At 44.9% G+C, this 23,028-nt stretch overlaps 1 protein-coding gene across 1 annotated transcript; it reads left to right on the top strand.

Moving 5' to 3' along the window:
* The first annotated feature begins 2,436 nt into the window (after window positions 1–2,436).
* Window positions 2,437–5,950, top strand: ZIC3 (Zic family member 3). Its single transcript, XM_030576496.1, has 3 exons — window positions 2,437–3,463; window positions 4,592–4,755; window positions 5,503–5,950. The coding sequence occupies exons 1-3, from the start codon at window positions 2,437–2,439 to the stop codon at window positions 5,683–5,685; spliced, it is 1,374 nt and encodes a 457-aa protein (XP_030432356.1). The 3' UTR covers window positions 5,686–5,950.
* Window positions 5,951–23,028: the final 17,078 nt, after the last annotated feature.

The raw sequence follows: 23,028 nt of genomic DNA, 5'->3' as shown, positions 1-23,028 counted from the left end.
ATGATCTAATTGAATTATGCCTTTTTGTTACAGAGACAACACAACACGTGCTGGAGGTAATTAATGATCCGATCTGGGCCCTCGCTAGGCCGACACGCAGACCAGGTACAGCACTTGGGACGCCCGCTTCGGTTTGCAGGGTGCAATAAAACAGGGGAAGGGGAAAGTTAGACAAACTTGGCCGAGCCCCTTGAGCGACACTGTAGTGATGTCGGAGTCCCGGGACCCTGGATATGGACCACTAGAAAACAGCCGAGCAGGTTACTGCTTTGGGCCTGAGTTTAGCACACTTCCTCCCTTCCCACCCCCATCAGAGTTCTCAAGCATATTCTTAGATGTACACATACACCACACCGAACAACGAAACAACCACTGCTTAGTCTCCGAGCTTTTAAATCCTCCCGCGTTCATTTTATTTTCTAACGCTTATTCTCAGAGCTTAATTTGCCCCGTTTAGGCAAATTCCTCCCTGTTGTTGTCTGTATGAGAGCGTTTGTGTGTGTGAAACAAAATCCGAAGCAAACGGTCCCCTCCGAGCCAGAACCCCGTCTCTCCTCCCTCCAAATGTGCATTAAATCTACTATTTTTCTATTGCAAGAGGGGTTGTTTGGTTTTTTTTCTAGATGCAATAATCTAAGACAGAAGTGACTCACCTTCCAACTTTGTGAATGTTCTTGATGGATGTGGAGTGTGAATTTTGATTGGTTTGATGGGAGATGGTGTTACTACTGAGGGAGATTTTATATCGGTGGGTTTTTTTTCAAACCCTAAAATAAAGAATGTGAAGTCTTTCCTGGGGCTGATTGGGGGGAAGGATGTGAAAGGGCTGCAGTTATAAAGCGCTGCTTGAAGCAGTCTCTCAATGCGTCTCTGAACTTGATCAGATTTTATGTTTCCTGCAGAGAGACGGCGGCAATCCTGTGAGACTAGCTCAATAGACAGACTTTGGGGCTCAGCAAATCTCAGGATATTACAATTACAGCCATCTTTCTTTCTGCCTTTTATTCCCACTCTTGCTCCCCATAGTTCTTTGCAAATCCTTTCCAGAACAGAAAACGAGCGGATTTATGGGGCTGTCTGCAGCTGATAATTATTTCAAGGCAGAACGTTGCAACTGCGAAATAATAATAAAATCCATCAATAAATAAATACAATAAAATCAACCAAAAGAGGCACCTTTGATTGAGACTTTGGTCCACGTCTCTAGAGCAATTTATGTAGTGATAAAAGTGAATAATTTACACTGTTTGTGGAACTAAAACTTCCGACATTTAAGCATGGGAACATGAGGGGTTTATGCCCTGTATCTTGTTTAGCCCCAGATTTGAAATAATCTCTAATATTTTGTTTTATTTCCTTCATCTTGTGGGGAAAAAGAAACGGCGTGTGGCGGCTAAACATAAGCAAGGCCCACCCAATGTAGCACCTAAACATAATCGCGTTAAAGCCGAGGCTGGTCGATCCCCCCAGGAAAAGAAAACACGCGAACGTTTGGCGAGCAGCTCTGATTTATGCCGCCTTAATTTTTATTCGTTTTTAAATCTTTTCTTTTTAATAGCAGGGAAGATTTACGACTTCCAATCAAGCGGCCGTTTCCCAGCAGATGGATCTCACAAGCGAAGGGCTACAGCCGCGAAGGGCCGGTATCCCGTTGCTCTCCGCGGCTTTTGATCTCCCCCTTGGCCCGTTAGTGGCTCCCCAGGCTTTTGTTTTGTTGTATTTGTTTCTTTAAAAAAGCCCAACCCGGGAGGCTTTAAAGCACGGGTGGAAGCAGCCGGGCAGGACCGGTGGGGAGCGGGCTGCGGGTGGGAATATTGCCCGGCAGGAAGTGGAGCTGCAAGAGGGGAAAGGGAGGCCGGCCCGGGATGGGGGAGAAGCCGGGAGGAACCGAGCCCCGGGCCCATTCAATGCGCCCCCGGAGCGGGGCGAGTGAACAAAACATGTGGGCTCGCGGACACCCTTTAACCTCACCTGCGAGTCACTAAACCCCGCGGGCCAATCAGCGCGCCGGCCGGGCCGCGAGCTGCCAGAGTCCGGGCCAAACTCCGCCGCTCGCGCGCGGCGCGGCCAATGGGCGGGCCGGCTGGCGGTCAGGTGACACCTTGGCAGCCGGCTCCCCATTGGCTGGGCGCGGGCTGCCTCCCGAGTTGGTTTATGTGCGGGGAGTGCGCGGTTGAGTGTATCAGTCCAAGGACACTGCCGGGTGGGAGCGCAGGGGCCGGACTCGGAGCCGGGGAGCCGGGCTGGGGCGCGCTGCGCTGCCCGGGGTTGGGCGGGGAGGGGGGGCGCGGCGCTTGGTAGCCCCCAGCCAGGCGCGCGTGGGGCGGTCGCGCGTGGGGTTGTGTCCCGCCTGCCCGCGGTGCATGAGCTCGTCCCCTCGCGCCTGGCCCATTGTTTTGGGGGGACCCTCCCTCGGGCTCCCGCCCGCCCTCCCCCATGGCCATGCTGCTGGACGGCGGCCCGCAGTTCCCCGCCCTGGGAGTCGGGGGCTTCGGGGCCCCTCGCCACCACGAGGGGCCCGGCCGCGACCCCGGCGCCGGGATGGGGCTGGGCCCCTTCGGGGACGCCTCGCACGCGGCGGCCTTTAAGCTCAGCCCGGCCGCCCACGAGCTCTCGTCCGGGCAGAGCTCGGCGTTCACCCCGCAGGGCTCGGGCTATGCCAACGCGCTGGGGCACCACCACCACCACCACCACGCCGGCCAGGTGCCCGCCTACGGGGGCGCGGCCGCCGCCTTCAACTCCACGCGGGACTTTCTCTTTCGCCAGCGGGGCTCCGGCCTGGGGGAGCCCGCATCCAGCGGCGCCCAGCACAGCATCTTCGGCGGCTCCCCCGGCAGCCTGCACGGGCCGCCGGGCATTACGGAGAGCCCGGGCTACTTGCTCTTCCCGGGGCTGCACGAGCAGAGCCCCAGCCACCCCTCCCCCGGCGGGCACGTGGAGAACGGGCAAATGCACCTAGGGCTGCGGGGGGATCTCTTCGGCCGGCCGGACCCTTACCGGGCCGTCTCCAGCCCCCGCACGGACCCGTACGCCGGCGCCCAGTTCCACAACTACAACCCCATGAACATGAATATGGGCATGAACGTGGCGGCCCATCACCACCACGGCCCGGGGGCTTTCTTCCGCTACATGCGCCAGCCCATCAAGCAAGAGCTGTCCTGCAAGTGGGTGGAGGAGAGCCAGATCAACCGGCCCAAAAAGAGCTGCGACCGGACGTTCAGCACCATGCACGAACTGGTCACTCATGTGACGATGGAGCATGTCGGGGGGCCGGAGCAGAACAACCACATCTGCTACTGGGAGGAATGTCCGAGGGAAGGCAAGTCCTTCAAGGCGAAATACAAACTGGTGAACCACATTCGGGTTCACACGGGGGAAAAGCCATTCCCGTGCCCGTTCCCAGGCTGCGGGAAAATCTTTGCCAGGTCCGAGAATCTGAAGATCCACAAAAGGACGCACACAGGTAAGGAGGGAGACGGAAAACGGGGTGCATGAATCATGAAACGGTGGGAATTAAAGAAACCCCCATCGAATCCAAATACTCCCCCCAACGATCGCACGGCGCCAGACCGAAAAGCGGGAGTGGGACTCAAACGCTACTTTCCCCAGTTTGGAGCTAAGCTACATTTTGTCCGCGGTTCTTTAAAACTTCGCACTCCGCGAGTTTGGACAGTTTAACATCCACATGTTCCACGCGCTCGTAAATTTCAGTCCAAGAAGATCAATCGCCTATCTCTCTATAGCCTCGCTAGACAGATTTGGTCCGATTCTTTGTTGGCTCGGTTTGGGGGTTTATATGAGGCAAAGAGAAATTGTTTTGTGTGGATTGCTTTACATACGATTTCGCTGTCTGCATACATGCTGTTAAGGAAACCATACAAATGCTAATGCAGCCTAATTTTCGGTTACTTCCGTTCCTTTTTTAGTCTTGATTGGCACATCTCCTAATTAAATCAGTGATACTTTTGTCAAAGTATGTTTATTTGGAGCTCTGTCTTCAATTCAGATCTCCACAGAAGTGAAGTAAAACTAGAAAAGGCAGGAAATCCTCACATTTTCCTTCTTGTTGGGCACATCTTGTAAAAGTGTCTGTTGCTCCAGAATTTATCTAGATCCGTCCCCTCCCTCCCCAGATTCTAACATCAAGTACTGGTAGTCTGCCTTTAACACTTCGCTTAGCACGACCGTTGCATTTGAAAGGGGCAAATTAAAAGTAACAAAGGACGGATTGAATTTAACTGTAACGTAACAAATCCTATTGTCTGATCCCTTTTTTGTGCGTATGTGTGTGTGCGTACTACCTCCACCCAGGTGTTTGAGGGGTAGAGCTTGGGAAAGGAGGGTGGACGGGAAATAAAACTTCAATAATTAAGGGAAAAAGAAATGAAAGTGTCCGATGCTCAGGATGTTTCCACTGACATGGAAGGAAAACGGTTGGTGAGAATACGGACGAAAGCCAAGAGAGTGTGTGTCTTCCGCTCGGCATCAAATTAATTGTTTTAAGCGAGTTGCCAAAGTGATCGATCCGCTAGCGGGAATCAAAGTGAACCTTTCCTCTGTAGCGTCCTTTAACCCTTTCTGAATTTTGCAGGTGAAAAACCTTTTAAGTGTGAATTTGAAGGCTGTGATAGACGTTTTGCGAACAGTAGTGACAGAAAGAAGCACATGCATGTACACACTTCAGACAAGCCTTATATCTGTAAAGTGTGTGACAAGTCTTACACCCACCCCAGCTCTCTTAGGAAACACATGAAGGTAATTAACTCTTGATCGCTTTACTGTTACTAAATATCATCTCGGAGCCTCTTTTCCCTCCCTGTTAGCCTGCTTTTGAACAAGGATCGGTACTGCTTTAGGATGACACAGTTCACCCATTCTGAAAGATTTGTGCTACAGCATTTTACATTCGTCTCCGATTGATACAAATTATCAGCAGATCTGTGTATTTTCGCTCTTATCTCACAGTTCAGGGTGTAACTGATAGCTAGGCCCTTTCAGTGATAACAGCCGTCTGGGTAAATTGCATTATTTATTTTCTTATTACCCAGACCGAATAGAAAAAAAAATGTTATACAGTTCTTCAGAGAGTGGCATGTAGCTACTAACGATTACTGGCCAAGAAATTATTGGCATGTTTTTAAAACTTTGACATCAACAACCCATGCTGAACACATTGAAACGATATGTCCAAGTCAATACCTGGCATCTCCACAATCAAAAAGAACTAGCTGCTGATGGTGGTGGTGGTGGGGAAATCTTTGCAGATTGTCAGTAAACGAGGGGGTGGGCAGAAAACGTGCTTTAAAATTACAGTATCGCAGCTGCGTGGATAATTTTCCATTCGCCGAATAATTTATGATTTGTTGTCTGTATTAGTGTAATCACGTAGGAAGGGCAAATATTTACCTTACCTGCGCTGTTTGTAATGTTCGAACTCTGCTATTTTGCCCGAGTATGCTCAGTGTGACATTATATTTATCGTATTGTACCTGTTCGTTTTAGGTTCATGAATCGCAAGGGTCAGATTCCTCCCCAGCTGCCAGTTCAGGCTATGAATCGTCCACTCCGCCCGCTCTAAGTTCTGCAAACAGTAAAGACTCTACGAAAAGTCCTCCAGCAGCAGTTCAAAGTAACACAAGCCACAACCCCGGACTTCCACCCAATTTTAACGAATGGTACGTCTAAGGACAAGCCAGGCAACCTAACTATAGACTGGACCAAATGAATTCAAAGGAAAACTGAAAATCAATCACACGGAAATGGAGTTTTCAGGCAAACAACCGAACAGGGCTACATCCAGTTCATTGCATTTATCCAGGAAAGGGGGTTTTAATTTTTTTGCAAGATCCAGACGCTGGACTAGCTATGTCCTTTTCTCAGGATTGGATTTTTTTTTGTTTGGTTTTGGCATTTGCAGTAATTTCTTTGATTTTTTTTCTCTTCCCTCTTCCAATCGCCTCCCCTTTCCCCTTCATTTGAACACTGATTTTTTTATTTTTTTATTGTCTCTCTCTCGCTCTTTTTTTTTTTTTGGCTTTTTCTTCCTTCGGTGGGATGCTGACATGAGGATGAAAATTCTCCTTCGCCTTAGTGGTGATTGTTTAAACTCACATTCTTAAACCGTGCCAAAGTCCTGTTATGTCTTGAACCTCTCTCTGTCTCTCTCACAGCATTATACTTGTGAATGTATTCTCGTCTGATGGGTTAGTCCAGTATTTTTTCAAGATAAGGCTGTGGTGTTATTCTACCCAGATTGTGACCGTTTAGTAAAACAGTTGCCTTTTTGTAATAACTTTTTTTGTAAATACATATCCATGATGCCATATTTATCGTTTGTAATTTAATTATTGATACGAAGTGCCGGGACCTGAACAATATTTATGGGGGAAAAGGTGTTTTCTAACAAAACAAAAACAAACAAAAACAAACAAACAAACAAAAATGACAAAACTCTGTACAGTTTTTGGTTATAACTGCTTTAGCATTAAAAGTTTATTGTTTTTGAAAGAACACAATCGAATAGTTTTTGAACCACTGTCTTGCATTTCCTTGTTGCTTTGTGAACTACTCTTTCCACCCAGGCCTGGCACAGGAACCACATATCAAGGTGTTTGTATCCCAGCCCCGTTCTTGAGAGGAATTGTTTTCCCTATCGCAGGCTAGCAAGCTGCAGTGTTTCCTTCAAGAGAGGAATGAAGGACGTTGTTGTTTTTCCTTGTCCCCGCCCCCACATCTCAATAGTTTGTTTTCACCTCCAGCTTCGTATGTGTGTTACTGCACTTTGCGCGAGCGAATCAAATATTACTGATCTGTCCTGAGTGGGACCATGACGTGTCTCTGTCTTGCACTTCAAAGAACGAGAGCTGCATTTAGGCCTCCCAGGGCTGCATATTTAACATCCGAAGGTAAATGCAATGAGTTTGATCTTTGTGTGGGGCTGGGGCTCCTTTTTACTCTATGCAGAAAGGCATGCGGATGTCTCCATGGATGGATGGATGGATGGATGGATATACGCACCCACCTCTCTCCATCTCTATATCTATATATGCTTTTAAGAGGTTTAGCATGAATCTGAAACAGCTGGGGGTGAGTAAAATGGCCAGTTCCATGTGTTTACTTCAGATTAAAATAAGCGCTTCTTAAAATAATTAGTTTATCCGAGTTACAGAAAGGGGAAAAATGAATTTGTTCGTCTGTATATAACCCAATACACAGTTATCAACATTATTCTATAGAGCCAATCATATGATGACTTCGATAGTTTTTTTAGAAACACTATAGAAATTCCTTGACAAATATATTTTTCAAACATAATGAGTTGTAGAGAGATGCTGATGAATTGTTTCCAGTAAAATCAGTAGCATATGAAATAAAATTGTTTATTCTGTAATAGAATTCTAACCTGGATTTTTATTTTCTTTGGCCAAAGGAACATCCTAACTGAGCATATACACAATTCTAAAAAACTAATATCTGTTGGTTGGTAAATTAAATGTTTTAAAATATTTGTCTGTTTTCACTTTATACCTGGAATTTAGGATGGTATGTTGTTATATTTAATTTTTGGTTTTTAATTTTAGTTAATACTGAAGGCACTGTGTGAACAGGGACTATATTTAAGAAATGAATAGGAAATGAGGGAAAGATTGAGGAATTTTAGAGAGAAATGTTAGCTTGATAAATTACTACCGAAAAACAAAAAACACAAACCGAAACAATCTCTCCTCCCTCCACACTTCCCCCTCCAAAATATTTAAGATTTTTCATCTGTACCAGATGATCGCGGTTGATGTGAACAATTAATGAATCCACCGTTTGGGTATTTCCCCCCTGACTTTTTGAAATCTTAAAATATATGCACAGACTGAGTAGACTGCTGTTTCTAATATTCATTTTGAATTTGGACCATCCTGTGCTTTGGCTAACTTTCTCGAAGTTAAAATACAGCCCCACTCATTTTTAATTAATAAAAACAATTAAAGATGCCAGAAGTATTGGGATTGGGAATTAAAAACAGATTGTATTTTGTCTTCCTAAACTTGTGATTACAAGTAATATCTTAGCTACAGGATTTAACAATATATGATGTGGTTATTGACAGCACCACTTCTGTGTCCACCACACATAGAAAGGAAGGCAGCATTTGAAGGTGTACACAGTTCAGCTAGAGAAAGCAATTTACTCTGTAAACTGTTAGCATTTCGTCCCTAGCTCCTAAGGATGTGAATAATTTGATGGGAGTTCTGCTGCACCTTTCATGTCTGGGGGAAACCCAGACAGACCCATCTTGAACTTGACGCTGGGAAGGGCTGGACTGTGAATACTGTTTGTTTACTTCTTGCTTTAGGATTTCTTTTATTTTATGCAACTTAGATCAAATCCACAAATCATTAAAAAAAAAAGGAGGAAAAATGTATCGGAAATAGAGCAAACAGACTGATTACAATCTCTTTGCCATGATGACTGCACTTCCAGAATGAGGACTAGTTTGCCACTTTGCCACTTTCTACAATTCTCTTTTCCGGGTCCTAATTTTCCCACTTGGAAGAATTATCTTTGATTTTAAAAAATGTATTTCGATTTCTTTTATGCAGCTGAATATTTCTTTTGCTATATACAGAGCAGACTTGAACTCCAAGGCAACGGATTTGAAACCCTGTACGACTAAAGTTATCAACTTTACACTGAAGCAAGTAGCCCTGTGCCACGCTGCAAAATAAAGAAAAGGAACAAGGTGAGGCGTTTTGTATTGCAATATACTACGAATAAAATAAGAAATAAATGCAATAGATTTTCACAGTGTAAAAAAAAATGGCCGCAAATGGTTACATTTTCGGAACCTTTTCCAGTTATGTTCATGTCACACCAGACAATTATCCAAGTTCATTTTTAAAATATTCTCTTAACAGCAAGTGGAGGCGTTTTGTGTGTTCACCGTCCTAATACTGCACCTGTCAAATACATCTATAAATGCAGATCGGTTCGGTCTAAACTGAGATGTACATTCAAATACTGTGCAGAAAAGCTAGTATCAGCCATCTGATTTCGGAATCACTTCGGAAGCGTTAAGTAGACGCGGCAGGGTCGCTCGCCCGGGTGCAGGCTGGATTTCCGACGTTGCAAATCTTTTAAATGCTGCCAGACGCTTTTTGTGGCAGCTCCGGAAGCACCCCCAGTGCTTGCCATGCTCGCCCTTCCCATCTTCCGAGCCTCGGGCTCTAGCCGGGCTCGCTTTGGGGGAAGGACTCTGAGCGCCGGGGGTGCGGGGCTGGAAAGGCAGGTGCGCCCGCCCGGAGCGCACGGGAACATGCCAACAAGTGGAGGGGCAGGAAAGGCGCCCCCCACCCCGCAGTGCTGTGTGTGTGCTGGGGCGCTAAGTCGCTGCCCCCCAAAAGAAGGGGGGAATCACAAGGGGGCGGCGTTGTCTCTAAATCTGTGGGAGAAAGAACCGGCCCGGCCCGGAGGAGTCCCTGGCTTGGGGGGGGGGGCGCTCCAGGGAGTCGGCTGGAGGCTGCCGGCCCCGGGAGAAGTTCCCTGGCTCGGGGACTCCAGCCCAGCTGAACCGGCCCCTTGCTGGAGCGCAGCCCCCGGGCGGGCAGCCCGGATCGGCTCCTGTTTCAGTTTACACCGAGAGTCACGCACCAAAGCCCCGTTTATTTATAGCCGGGGCTTAACCCTGGCCCGATGGGACCTGCCCTTCCGCACGCGAGGCACCGCCCGGGGGGGCTGCAACCCCCCCTTCCCCCTGCCCATTAGTATCGGGGGGGGGGCGCTCCGGCTTGGGAGCCCGGCGGCTGGCTGGGGGAGGGGCACAGGGTTGCAGCTAGCAAAGACTGGCGGCAGCAGCGCCCCCCCATCCCAGCCGGGGGGAGGGGACGTGGGGAGCAGCAGTTCCCGGGACCTGCCCCTCCCCACCTCCCGCCGCTTCCCTTTCAAGCCGCTTTGAAAGCGCCAGCGACCCGCTGCTGCTTCCTCCGGGCCGCCGGCGCAAGCGCTGTGCAAAGGGGGAGCCGCATGGACCTGCTCCGGGGGTGTCTGGGGGCTGCTTCGCCCCTAAAACAGGCGCTCCAGCGGGGTGAAGAAGGTAGAACGGGGGGTGGAGCCCCCCCCCATTGCCCTGGAGGGGCCTGGGTGCAGGGCAGCCTGAGCCGCCTCCGTGGGTTTGGGGCAGGCAGGCCCACCCCGCTTTGGTGCGTGACTCTCGGTGTAAATCGAAATAGGAGCCGATCCGGGCACAAGCTGGGTTGGCAACTCCGCTGGTTTTTATCCTGCGCTGCGGGCTGGGGTATTTCCCCCTGCTCCAAGCCCCAGCTCCTGGTGCAGAGACTCAGCGCTCATGAAGGAAAGAGTTTCTAGCCCTCCTGCCTGCAGAGAAAGGGCTGGCAGGGGGCAATGAGTGCAGCCTCATGGGCCGGCTCACAAACCAAGCAGGCAAAAGGAAAAGAGCCTCACATCTTTCCTTTTTTTTTTTTTAAATCCTGATTTTGTTTAAGTAAATCTGACTTGGAGAAAGGCTGACTCATGATTGTCCAATGCTTGGGGTTGTGTCCATACTGCTCCTGGGAACAGTCCTTGACCACAGGGAGAGTCCCATTCACTTCGGTGGGTTTGCATGGCCAGTGCAACATTTTTTTGCTGGCATGTAGATGGGGGAGGGGTTAAAAGGATGTCTCCTGCACTGTTGGTGCCATGTTAGTTCTGCTTTCAATGTATCATAATTAATAACGGATCTGCATTTTGTTATCCAAGTGCATTAACCAAGCGGAGTCCTGGCCTTTAGAAAAAAAGGGCCACATCCTGTCTGCCTATTTCATTTTGGCAGCTCCAATGAAGTCCCTGACACTGGACTTGAAGAGTAAGCTTAGCAGGATTTTACCCAAACTATACAGACCCTAGGAAGTTTTTTAAAAGCAGTAACAAGGTTTCATTGCATAATAAAGAATCTAAGCAAAAGCCATCTCCATTCCTTTTCTGCCAGGCTTTATGATCCATGAATAGGCTGGTTCCTTTGCGGGTATGATTGTTTTTGCATATTTGCATACTTTAGGTGCAAGCTTATGAAAATCATATTTTGTTTAAAGGTTTGTGTATGCTTTAAGGGGCTTGTGGTTGCACACAGTTTGAAGGCATGTGAACAAGTTGTGCACCATTAAGTTCCTATAGTAACTATTTTGGCTATAAATCTCTCTCGTTTCTGGAGCACTGAGTGCTGTCCTATTTTGCACATTCCCAGCCTTCTTTTTGATAATGTGTTTCTAATCTAAAAACACTGCATAGTGGGTAGTGCTCTTTAGACTAGACTCACTCTCCCAGCTGGGAGGATGGAGGGGCCCAACACAAATGCTCTTGCTATGGTCAATCTAATTATGTAGGGAAATGTCTCTGCAGAGATATATTATTGTTTTTGGAGAGGAACAGTTCAGGAGATAGAGTTACATCTTCTGCAGAAAAATAATATTAAAACTCTGCTGCCTGTAAAAAATAATTAGATTCAGACTGGCTAATCTGCACATCAGTTGAAATAAGACACTTGTTTAACCTTGATACCACATTAGCATTGGTTAAAAATATAGGCTGTTTCCTGCAAATAAACCTTTACTTATTCATGTAATCAAAGCCAATGAGAAAACTTACAAGAGCTTGGGACCTGTTTTATGCAGATTTGGCTGCAGAAGCTAAGGCTGATTAAGGCTACCTGCTCTCCATGCTCTGTGACATCAGCGGAAGCGTTTAGGGATGTGAGTGGTCCGAGGAATGAGCAGAGATATTTTAATTGTGGGATGCTGAGTTTGATGCTCAGCAAACAAGGTATTCTGCTATTTAGATATTTTTTAAGTACATACATGCTGCTTGGTTCCATCAGTTTGCAATCAAGGGGGAAAAAAGCATTTAGCTGAGCCTTTTTGTTTTGGCAGCTTGTTCAGTAGCATCAGCTTTTGAATTGCCAAAACTAGGCTTTGTAATGAGCTATGTGTGAAGCTGGCCCTGTGTGAAGTTGGACAAGTTCCTTTTTGTAGGGCCTGATCACATACTGTCATTAAAATCTCAGGATTTACTCCTTTGCAAAGACAAAGGCCCTATATCCTGAGTAACAAGAAGAGACATATACCTATCTGGCTGTGAGGGAAGTTAAGGAAGGTGCAAGGCAGGCCCAGAGTGGCCCAGAAACCCTTAGGATAAATGTGGGTGGTTGTACTGTGTATACATTACTTCCTGTGTCTTTGGACTCTTTCAGAAGAGCAGAGGCTCCTGGTTTGAACCTGCAGTAACTCCAGAGATACAAAATGGCTGTTATGCAGCCATTTTGGATACTTAACATGTAGATAAGGGCCCTGACCCAAAGACCACTGAAGACCATTGGTAATCTTTCCATTGACTTCACTGGGCTTTGGATCAGGCCCTCATTGCATTTGATTCCTGACACACCCTGCTTCCAGTGTGTCTCTTTTTCTGTTACACGGGCTGCAGCTGGTATGGCAAGAGCAGGAAGGTGAACCAGTCCTCTTCAGCCCAGTGTACTATGTGGAATAAACACTGTTCCACTGGATAGCCTACATGCTATGGGCCTTATCCTGCCATGCGTTCTCAACTCCTGTTCATTTCAATGGGAGTTGAGGGAGCTCATGTTGCAGATCAGCAATGGATGTGCTGCTCTGTGTATCCCACTCCAGGACGTGGCTCCTTGCTGGTAGTAAATATAAACCCTCAATACTTTGATTCACACACCTGAAGGGATGTGTGCATTTTTAGAGCTGGCAATGTTATAACAGTATTGAGAGATATTTTGTATTTTTTATCTCAGTCTATACATTTATTTTAAAATGAATCCCACAAGAGGATTCTATTATTTCTCTAACATTTTCATAAACCTTCAATTGATATACGATAAGTAATCAACATGATGCAAAATAAAATAAAAGCCACAATGTGTCATCTGTTCCTCCCTGTTCCCCACCCCCGACCTTCAGGTCTACTCCGTGTTTTGCAAGTGTCCATACAGGGAACTCTCAGTGACATCAATGAGACCAAGGTTTAGCCCTGTGACATTTGGTGTTTCAAGCTGGACACCAGAAAAACAAGCCAAACAAATGAAGATTAAAGTCTTGATCCAGCATCCACTTGACTCAGTGGAAACCTTTCCATTTATTTCAGTGGGCCCAAGCTATTGAGATAACTTCTGCAAACACTAGTTACTATGAATATCCTAATTTCTATGAAGTTTTAATTTATTAAACATAACATATTCTACTGTAGAGTCCATGTGATGCCGTCTTTAATCAGGGTGACATTGCAATGAAGTCTGCATCTCTTATAGTCTCAATTTCAGACTAAAGCTACTTGATCAACTTCTAAAAACAATATTAAGGGACTAGAACAACTGTAATACTAAAGTGACTCTGAGCTTATCATGTAAATTTATTTTACTTAAAGTTAAAAGAAAATATATATAGTAAAGAGGACACATTATTGAAAGCTTACCAGCACTTGATTTTTTGTTATTGATATCATATTTCTAGCTTTCGTTGTTTTATAGTAGAGTAATAAATATATATCTCCAGATTGACAATACTTTGTCATTATGTAAGAATTAAGCCATCACAAATGTCCTGTACAAAGTTAAGAGTCATAGATGCATCAGTGAAACATTTATTGGTTCTGACAATGTTTTCTTTCCTGTAATTTTCTGCTCTTAATCTTGGCCAATCTTTTACATAAAAGCTAATTGTCAGTGCCACAATCTGATGAAATAGCATTCTGCAAAAAAATTGATGCAAAGAAGGGACATTCAAGAAATACTGCATTTCATAAACACAGTCGCTAGAGCATTAGGAGAGCAAACGTGGCTTTATGAACATAGTTATGAATATTTAAACATGCAAAATGAAAATGTTAGTAAATGTCTGGTTTCCATTATCTTTCAATGAACATTTTCAATTCCTGAAAACATTAATAGCTGTGGGCACCATACCATTACACCACAAAAAATGACTTATGTGTAATATGAAAATGTATTAAAATGCACAAGTGTCTCTACTGTCTTCTAAACTGACGTGTTCTTGGAGTGAAAATGGAACCTTTCTGCAGCTGTCAGCAACTTTGTTGTTAAATGATACTAAAATCGAAGCACAGTATTTGAAAATGTAAATGACTTCAGCATGTTTGGGGCTCCATCCTGTAATCTCCTTTTGGACAAAATGCTCACAGAAGTCAAGATGATAACGTTAATTATTATCTATTAATGTGTTGTTTTAAAGTGCCCCCAGGTGTGTTAGGTGCTTCATGGGAAACACAAAGGTCAGATCCTTGCACTGAGACGTTTACAGTCTGTATAAGAACTGTTTACCATCTACAAGAAGCAGGATGTGGAGCTTAGCGCTTGGTCTGTAGAGAGAGACTCCCATTGACTTCAATGGGTTTGAGATCATGCCTTTAAATGGGACTGTATATGGTAATTTAGATACCGATCCTCTGCATGGAGATGACAACAGGGAACGCTTTTGTACTTCACTGTTTTTAATAGGGTTTTGTGAAGGCACAGGCATTTGACTGCAGGATCAGGGCTTTAGTGTTATGTGGTTACTTTTGCTACAATGCATTTTGTTACAAATGCATTAAAATAACATTATACTTTACTGTGCTGCTCGTAGTACAAAAAGAACAGAACCACACACATTTTCTTATGCATCAGAAAACAATGTCATTTTGCATTAATCACAGAATTAAGATTCTGACTCTGAGCCTGCATTCCTGGTATGCCCTTTATACTCTCATATTTCTCCCACTGTTGCTACCATCGGTGGTGGTAATTTTTAAGGCAAAGGACCCGATTCTCAGTTGCACTAAGGTTGCTTGCTCTGGCGGTGCAAAGGGGCTTTATGTGGGCCTAAATTTTATGCACATTGACTTAAGGACCCTTTGCACGGCCAGAGCAATATAAAGCAATCTTAGCGTAAGTGAAAATCAGGCCCCAAAAAAGTCTTCAGTAAAGTCGAGAGCTAATGTGTACATCTGTCTGGGGCATTACATGGGTATTTTGGGGGCCTGATTCTCACCTGCCTCTCACCTTACTATTATTATTGACCCTTGGGCAAAGTGAGTGTGAAATGCTCCCACTCTGGTTTGGTATTGCTTGGCATGTGGCTGAGAGTGACTGCAGAAGGGGCAGGGCAATTGAGAATGGAGCCCTGTGTTTCTATTTGGTGCTTTTGCCCGGGGAACTGTAGATTAAAAGCTTTAACATAAGAACACAAGACCCGTCACACTGGGTCAGCCCAAAGGTCCATCTATCCCAGTATCCTGACTTCTGACAGGGGCCAATGCCAGGTGCTACCAAGGGAATGAACAGAACAGAGAATCAAGTGATCCATCCCCTGTCGCCCATTCCCAGCTTCTGACAAACAGAGGCTAGGGACACCATTCCTGCCCATCCTGGCTAATAGCCATTGATGGACCTGTCCTCCATGAACTTCTCTAGTTCTTTTTTAATCCTGGTGTAGTCTTGGCCTTCACAATATCCTCTGGCAAGGAGTTCCACAGGTTGAAGAAGTGACTGTTGGGAAGGGAAGTTAGAGAGCACAGCCTGTGGGGTAAGCAAGGGAGATCAAGATATAGAGGGGTAACATGGAAGAGGGCACAGAGGCAGCTCTGAGAAGGAGCATAGTGGAGGCATGGGGTGCAAAAACAGGCCAGGGGCAGTAAAAGGAGACCAGAGACAAAAGGTGGGAAGGATGTAGGCTCTGAATGTCCTTGAAGGTGTGTATCTAAAACCAAGTCCTGATCTCCTTACTCAGTGTTTGCACAGTGTTTTCTCAGGAAAAACTCTCACTGGGGATTTGCCCCAGGAACAATCTTAGGTTTCCATTCATACTGCCCAGTTTAGGGCCCAGTTGGGTAAAGTTCTAGACTGCAATGGCAGTTCAGAGCATTCACTGACTACAGGACCAGGCCAGGCTCATAGTCAGCCAAGAAAGTTGTCACTTCTTTCTCCACGGCAGGTATTATGGATCTTTCCATTGACTCCAATCAATGCTAGATCAGGCCCTGACAGATCATGGCCTTTCAGAGTTTAAAAAGGGGTGTTGATCTATAACTGGTCCCAGTGGGATGCTCCTGTGGAGCAGAGTTCAGGCAATCCCTGGCAGGCAGGACAGAATGGAGCTGGCAAGCTTTTTTGGCCAGCTACTGCTTACTCAAAGGAAGTAATGCCCGTGCCATTTTAATGTAGAATGACTTTAGATCTGCCATCTTTAGCATATTCAAAAAGCCTCATCACCATTTTGAACAAAGTCCAGAGTTTTGCTCGGTACAGATTGGAAAGGAAAATGGAAATTGCTCAAATTATTTTGCCTTGTGTATGAAAAGAGCCTTCAGATTAGGCCACGTCAGTATAGCCCTTATCAAAATCTATGATAAAAGCTTCTCTTGACTAGTTAAATCTGCTCATATAGTCCCATCGGTTTCAGCCGGAAGGTTATTTACCATACTCAGCAAAGACTTGCCTCTCAAAAAAAAATCTTCAGAATATGGTCCAAAGGCCCTGAGATAGATTTTATAGTCTGTCAATTTGTTAATTCTTCCAGTGAAAGCACAATCCTGTACTTTAGTTGCAAACTGTTTTGTAGAAATTGGTCCTCTCTTCCACTCTCTGTCTTCTATTTTTTAAAAAATGAAGATCCTGCTAGAAAATGTAAGCTTCTTGTGAAGTGTTCGATTCATTTCAAACATCTAGAACTTTTCTTCATTTTTAAAAAGTTCTGTTCTTGCTGTCTTTCTCTGAGATTGTTCAGGTCTATTATACCAATGCCAAAGACAAACATGCCCAAATCCAGATGTGGCTGGGTTTTCCCTTCTGAAATATTTATGTAGAATGGGGAAAAATCTGTTATTTTAGTTCTGAAAATAACATTCTTCATTTCTACCAAGTAATGTCTTTATTTTTTATCAAGTCATCAGAAACATTATTGTGCTCAGCAAATTATCTTCAACAGCAACCCCATCAAGAGAATTCTGGAATAATCAGCATGAGGAATAGATGTCAGTCTGAGATAGATGCCTACATTTCTGGGTAAGGTAGTGCCATTTTAATATCTTTCTTTTAATTCAGCTCAGAGAACTCTTGATGGACAAGGCACTGATGCTCACCAATCTGAACTTAGTTGTTAGTGGTATGTCAGATATTATTGTTCACAGCCAATCATATAATAGCTGGAGCGTCAGCTGCTATTAAGGGTATTATGACCTCTTTGATTCCAGCCCTACAACGCCTGCTACTGCCTGTACATTGTAGTCTCCTGTTTGCTTCTGTAGTCACAAGAACAGAAGGTCTTTCATTAACTTTGGACCATTGACATATTAAATGAAGATGCACATTTGAGCAACATCAGTGATTTCAATTGACTCATCAATTGCCATTACATAGCAGTCATCATGTTTCACTTTGCTAACAAGCTGATCTGCCATATCTGATGCCAACAATTCAGTCCTTCAAACAAATGACATGTTTGATGAAAAAAATCTTTTTTAAATTCATTATGCATTTCAGCTTTTGTCTTTCCTTCTAGTACAGCATCTGTTGCAGCAGGGATACCTTCCTTGATTTTTTTCTGAGTCTGCAATTATTTTTATACTTGTTCAGTATCCCAGAGACGTGAAACAAAACTGCCTTGCTATACTGTTGAGTGCTGAAACTCTATATAGAGATTCAGTTTCATCTCTTGGAACAGACCGCATTAAAGTAGTTTTATCAGTCCATACTTGTGATAACAAAGCAGCGTGAAGGACAACAGTGAACTAAAGCTCTGGCCTCTCCCCACCCCCAACCCCCAGTACCAATAAGCTATCCATCCTTTGTTTTGTTCTTTAGCTAGCTGGAGGAGCAGTTTAAACTGAATTACTAACCTTTATCACTGGCATTTTTGCGATGGTAGAGAATGGTAGAGTTAAGTGTCCTCAGGGGAGTTTTTTGCAAAATTCTCTATGCAAAGACAAAGTAATAGTGGTGGCGTGATATATTTTCCCATATAAAACTAACCTAGAAACAAATATAAAACTAAAGTAAAGATGATCTATGTGAGATCCTGATGTCTCTGTGTGTGGGTAAGCCCCTTGTTGCTGAGTGATATTATCCTGCTATGACCCTCAAAATTACTTACATAGGCATTGCTAGAGTGCTCCCATGCAGCTCTCAAATGGACTGCTCTTTGCTCTTGCATTCACCCACATCTCTCATGTCTGGGCTATAGAAATAACCAAGGCTGGAAGAAACAACGAATGTCTTCAGTGCCATGGAGGATTCAGTCAGATTTACTGTCCCTAACTCTGCTCATTACTGGGAATGAATCGAGGAGCCATTTGGGTTAGACGCTGCCAATTTTGTAGACGTGGAGCGTCAAGAAGCTTTTTTGTCAGCTTCAAACGGTTAGTATATTTGTCCTCAAGTTCACAGCAGCGTTGGCCTCATACTTGTGATGTTTTCTGCCCTTTGTCCTTTTTGTTGAGACATCCCTCTTCCCTTTGAGGTCAACATCAAAATAGAGATGTATGTTTCTTTAGCCTGACCATGGGTGTGACTTTTTAGATTAGGAATCCTAAAGTCCATTTGTGTTCCCATCTGTCAGCTGGCATTTGAAGCCAGCTTGTGCCTCTATTCTTTCAGACAAGTGTGAGAATCAGTAGGGTTTTTAGAGAGAAGGTTTCAGTCGTTAAGGCATTTGCTAAGATACCACCTATTAAGAGCCCTCGATGGCACCTTGAATAGAGATCAAAAGCAACTGAGTTCACTCCACAACTTTAATTCCATCAGTCAGTTTAGGGCATTAGTCTAGTGGTTAGAACACAATGGGAATGTGAGATTCTGGATTCCATTCCTGACTCTGCCACTGAATGACTTTGGGCAGGGATTGCCCCACTGCAAAAATGGCTTTTACTAGCATTGCTTAATTTAGTAATTTACAGTGCAATCTGGTTACACCAAATGCAGATTATCTTAATATAGACAAGGCCTGGATTCTCTTGGCCCCAGTTCAGCAAAGTGTTTAAGCACATGCTGAAGTCCATCCCCGTTCAGCATAGCATTTATGCAAGTGCTTAACTTTAAGCAGAGGCTCAACATTCTGTGCTCAAATGCTTTCCTGAATATGGCTGGCCTGCTGAACTGGGAGTCTTTATGTCTCAGTTCATTCCTCTGTGCAATGACAATGATAACACAGCTGTAGGGAGGCTTAATTAATTAACGATTGTAAAAATCCTTGAGATCCTTAGCTAAATGGTACTATCCAGTAAAAAGTATTGCTGTTAATATTATTATTATGCAATCATTCATGTTTTATACTTTCCGATACTGCCAGTAATAGTGTATGTATATAATGTATGTTTCGCAGCAGGGAGAGTATTAAAGGCAGTGTGGAAAAATCTTATCCTTGAAAAGATTCTCTCTGCATTAATCTGGCCATTCTCTTAAGCGTTACTGAGGACCATCAGAAGAGGTAATTTATTTTTCAGAAGTGTTTCTGTTTTAAATGCTTGTTACACCATGCTGCGACCCCTTTGAAATTTTGAGGAAGCAATTTCCCTGACATTGTAATTTTGTTATTGTTATTTGACATTGTATTGTGTGCTAATTGGAGGCAATGACCATACAGCTCTTTCCAGAAGCCTAACAGCATAAACATGAAAGCGAAATGAATGACAGTGCCTAGTTCTGAGTTTATAAGCACTGTGAGATGGTTCTAATGTGCTAAGTCTGAGAATGGGAACACTTCCCCTTATATTTCGATGGTGTTCAATAGCACAAAATCCAGAGGAGCAGAATGATATCCCTCCAGGGCAAGTGCTAACAAATGTTCTTGTTTGTTTGTGGAACCTGAAAAGCTCCTTCGTTCTGAGGCATGCCAGAGGGTTGTGTCATGCCACCAACTATAAGCAAAACTTTACTCACTGGAGTCAAGGACACCATATGCCCCTAACTTTGCAGTGCGATCTGTACCTGAGCTGACCCTGCAGCCTACTCAGACTCAACACCCATTGGCTTCTGTAGTTATAAATTTAATAACTTCAGTTGTGAGGCCCGTACATACCCTGATGTAGAGCAGTAGGATTCCCATCTCCCTCACCCTCTGAATTGGAGAATGAGTAGGAGCCGCAGGGTTCTCTCTTTCCAGCAGCTGGAGCAGGAGCAGCGGTGGCTGGAGGTCCCTTTCTCCTCAGTTTGCCCATAGGGCAGAGATGGTGGCTGGCTCCCAGTTAATTGCCTGTTTCCCCCTCACCATATGCCTGGGTGCTGGGAGGAAGGATTTGGGCTCTGCCAAGGGGAAGCCATCTGATCTTGCATTCCCTTGTGTAGAGCATGTCCGGTTGGGGGCAGCTTGCCCTTCAGCTGTGCATGATGTCACTGTGATGTCATCACATACTTCACCTGCTGCCAGCGTTCCAGGCCATGCCTGTTATGCTTAAACCAGCCATGTCTTTATTGGCAGCTGAGTCTGCAGATGTGAGTGCAGAATTTGTTCCTAGAAAGCACATGCCCCCCTATTTCACTACTGGCTGCCCAGGTTGGGAGGTTGTGCAGGGTGAGACAGGGGACAGAGTTAGGCGAACATTACAAAAAAGCCTTTCCAAACACTAGTGCAAAGAAGACATGTGAATTCTCCTGGGAAGACATGTGAGTTCTCCTGCAATTGCAAACATCCATCCTGCCCACATTGTTTTCCTGAGAACAGTTGCACAAGCAACATTTCTATTTGATGGAATATTTGGAGTCAATAGGAGCCTGGTAAATACTTGTGCAAATTTGTGATTCCTCAGAGGTGTTTTCATGATCATCCTGAAACTGACTTAGGCCCCAACTCAGCTAAGTCCTCAGATACATGCTTAATTTTACGTAGATGCTTAAGTTCCATTGACAGCACATGCTGCAGTGCTTTGCTGAATCAGAGTCTTGCACTGCTCTGGTGGCTTATTCAAGTATATCAGTATTTTGATCATCCCATTTGATGTAAAGTCGCATGTGATTTGAGGTGCTCAGACCCATCCAGTGAATAGTGAATCTCAAACTTTGACTACGTATAGCTCCAGGTGCAGTAATCCATTGGCTGAGGTATATGTACAAAGCCCAGTTATGTAATAATTTTGAATAGCAAACTACTTAATAGCAACAGGATTGTTCATGTTAAATTTGCAAAGAGAAAAAAGCGCTAAATCTCCCAGATAAATTATTTTCTACAGACTGTTCACCCTGCTCCCTTCAGGAATAACTTTATGCACCTGAAATTGACAATTGCCAGGCAGTAGAATAGGGGCGAGTTTTCTCTTAATGATACTCCTTTTGTCCAAACCATCCCTGTTTTTGGAACACCAACATGAGAACTGATCTGAGTGAAGTCCATTTTAGGAGGAAAGCAGACACTTGAAGATCTGATGGTAGGATCACAGCAAACACCTTACTACTTAGTTACACACATATCTGCAGTTCTGAGTGCCACGTTGGGCTCAGGATCAGGTTATAGATTCTGAAGTATCCCCTGTGTTTGGGATTATCAGGTACAATCCAAGCAGTAAGAAAGCTCTCTCTCTTCATTTTGGTAGCTGCACCAAAGGCCTTTCATTTCCTGCTGCATTTTGGGGGTGAAGGCCGAGGTGGAGGATGGAAAAGGTTGTGGTAAAGTTTGCAAGTTCTTCTGGGGTTCTTGGATTTTTTCCTGGGGGAACCACATGTTAGCAGAGAGATTGGCTTGTGGATGTTGCTCTTCTCTTTCACAATTGCCCAGCCTCCCCTCCCTTCCCAGTCATGATCACGTGACTCCAACATTCCTCCTGTTGACACTCCCTGTATCAGCTCCAGCAGCGGCTTGCATGGAAAACAACCTTATTTAATGTAGTTGTGGTTGTCTTTAATGAAACTCAACAGCTGGAAGCAAGGAGGCATCGGCCATCTCTCTTGGGACCATCAGCAAGAGTTCTGAACCCTCGCAGTGTCTCAGGGAATGCAGTTTAGGAACCTCCGCAATTAGTATATTTTGCATTATCTCTCTCTTTAAAGAGTAACAACAATCATGATGCAACTTATACCAGGAGAGCAGGGCTCTTTGTCTTGCTGCAGTGGCTGGTCAATGAGGAGGTTTCTGAGTCTGCTATTGCCAACAGCTTTTAGCTCAAATAGTGCTGGCCAGGGCCGGCTCCAGGGTTTCTGCCACCGCAAGCAGCAAAAAAACAAAACAAAACAAAACAAACGCTTGATGGCTCTTGGCAGCAGCTCAAAGAGGAAGAGAGGGACTGAGGGACCCGCTGCTGAATTCCCGCTGAAGACCCAGACGGGCCGCCCCAAGACCGGATGGAGTGCCGCCCCTTTGTACTGGCCGCCCCAAACGCCTGCTTCCTTAGCTGGTGCCTGGAGCCGGCCCTGATGCTGGCTTCTACGTGTAGTACTGATGGTCCCCAGTTCATCTGCTGGTGGCCCAAGCAGGACGGGTTACCATTACGTATATAAGAAAATATCTAATGCTAATGATTATTGTTTTAGGAATGAAGGGAAACTATATTTCTTGGTTTCTACCTTTAAACTCAATGAAGAACTAGCTCTTGGTGTCAAGGTCAAAGGAGGTTCTTATTATAATTGTTTTCTGATTTACTTAAGCAAACAGTGAGAAGCATATATGGTTTTTCAAACTTATTTTTAATTAATTCTACAGACGCCTACAAATCTGCCATGGTCCTCTCCTTTTTCTGGCATTCTGCAGCAATTGACTCCTGAAGCAAAATATCCAGAATTTAGGTCTGATGATAAAAGCACTGGAATTGTCAGTCTGCTGCAAAGCTGGATGAGACTGGACCAATACAAGGGTATTTGGCAAGGATAAATGGAGCTAATTACTAAAATCGTCGAGCTTCTTACCCTGACTATTTAATCACAGGATTCTGGACTCAATTGCATGCCCACAGCATTCCCTGACGTAAATGGGAACAACAGGCGTGTGCATCAGCTGAGAGAACATTGCCTAGAGTAAAACCTGTCACATATAAGATGTGACCCGC

Source organism: Gopherus evgoodei, chromosome 9, assembly GCF_007399415.2.
Source record: "Gopherus evgoodei ecotype Sinaloan lineage chromosome 9, rGopEvg1_v1.p, whole genome shotgun sequence".
NCBI classification, from domain to species: domain Eukaryota; kingdom Metazoa; phylum Chordata; order Testudines; family Testudinidae; genus Gopherus; species Gopherus evgoodei.
Note: the sequence above shows the minus strand (reverse complement) of the source record. Positions and strands in the feature narration are given on the sequence as shown.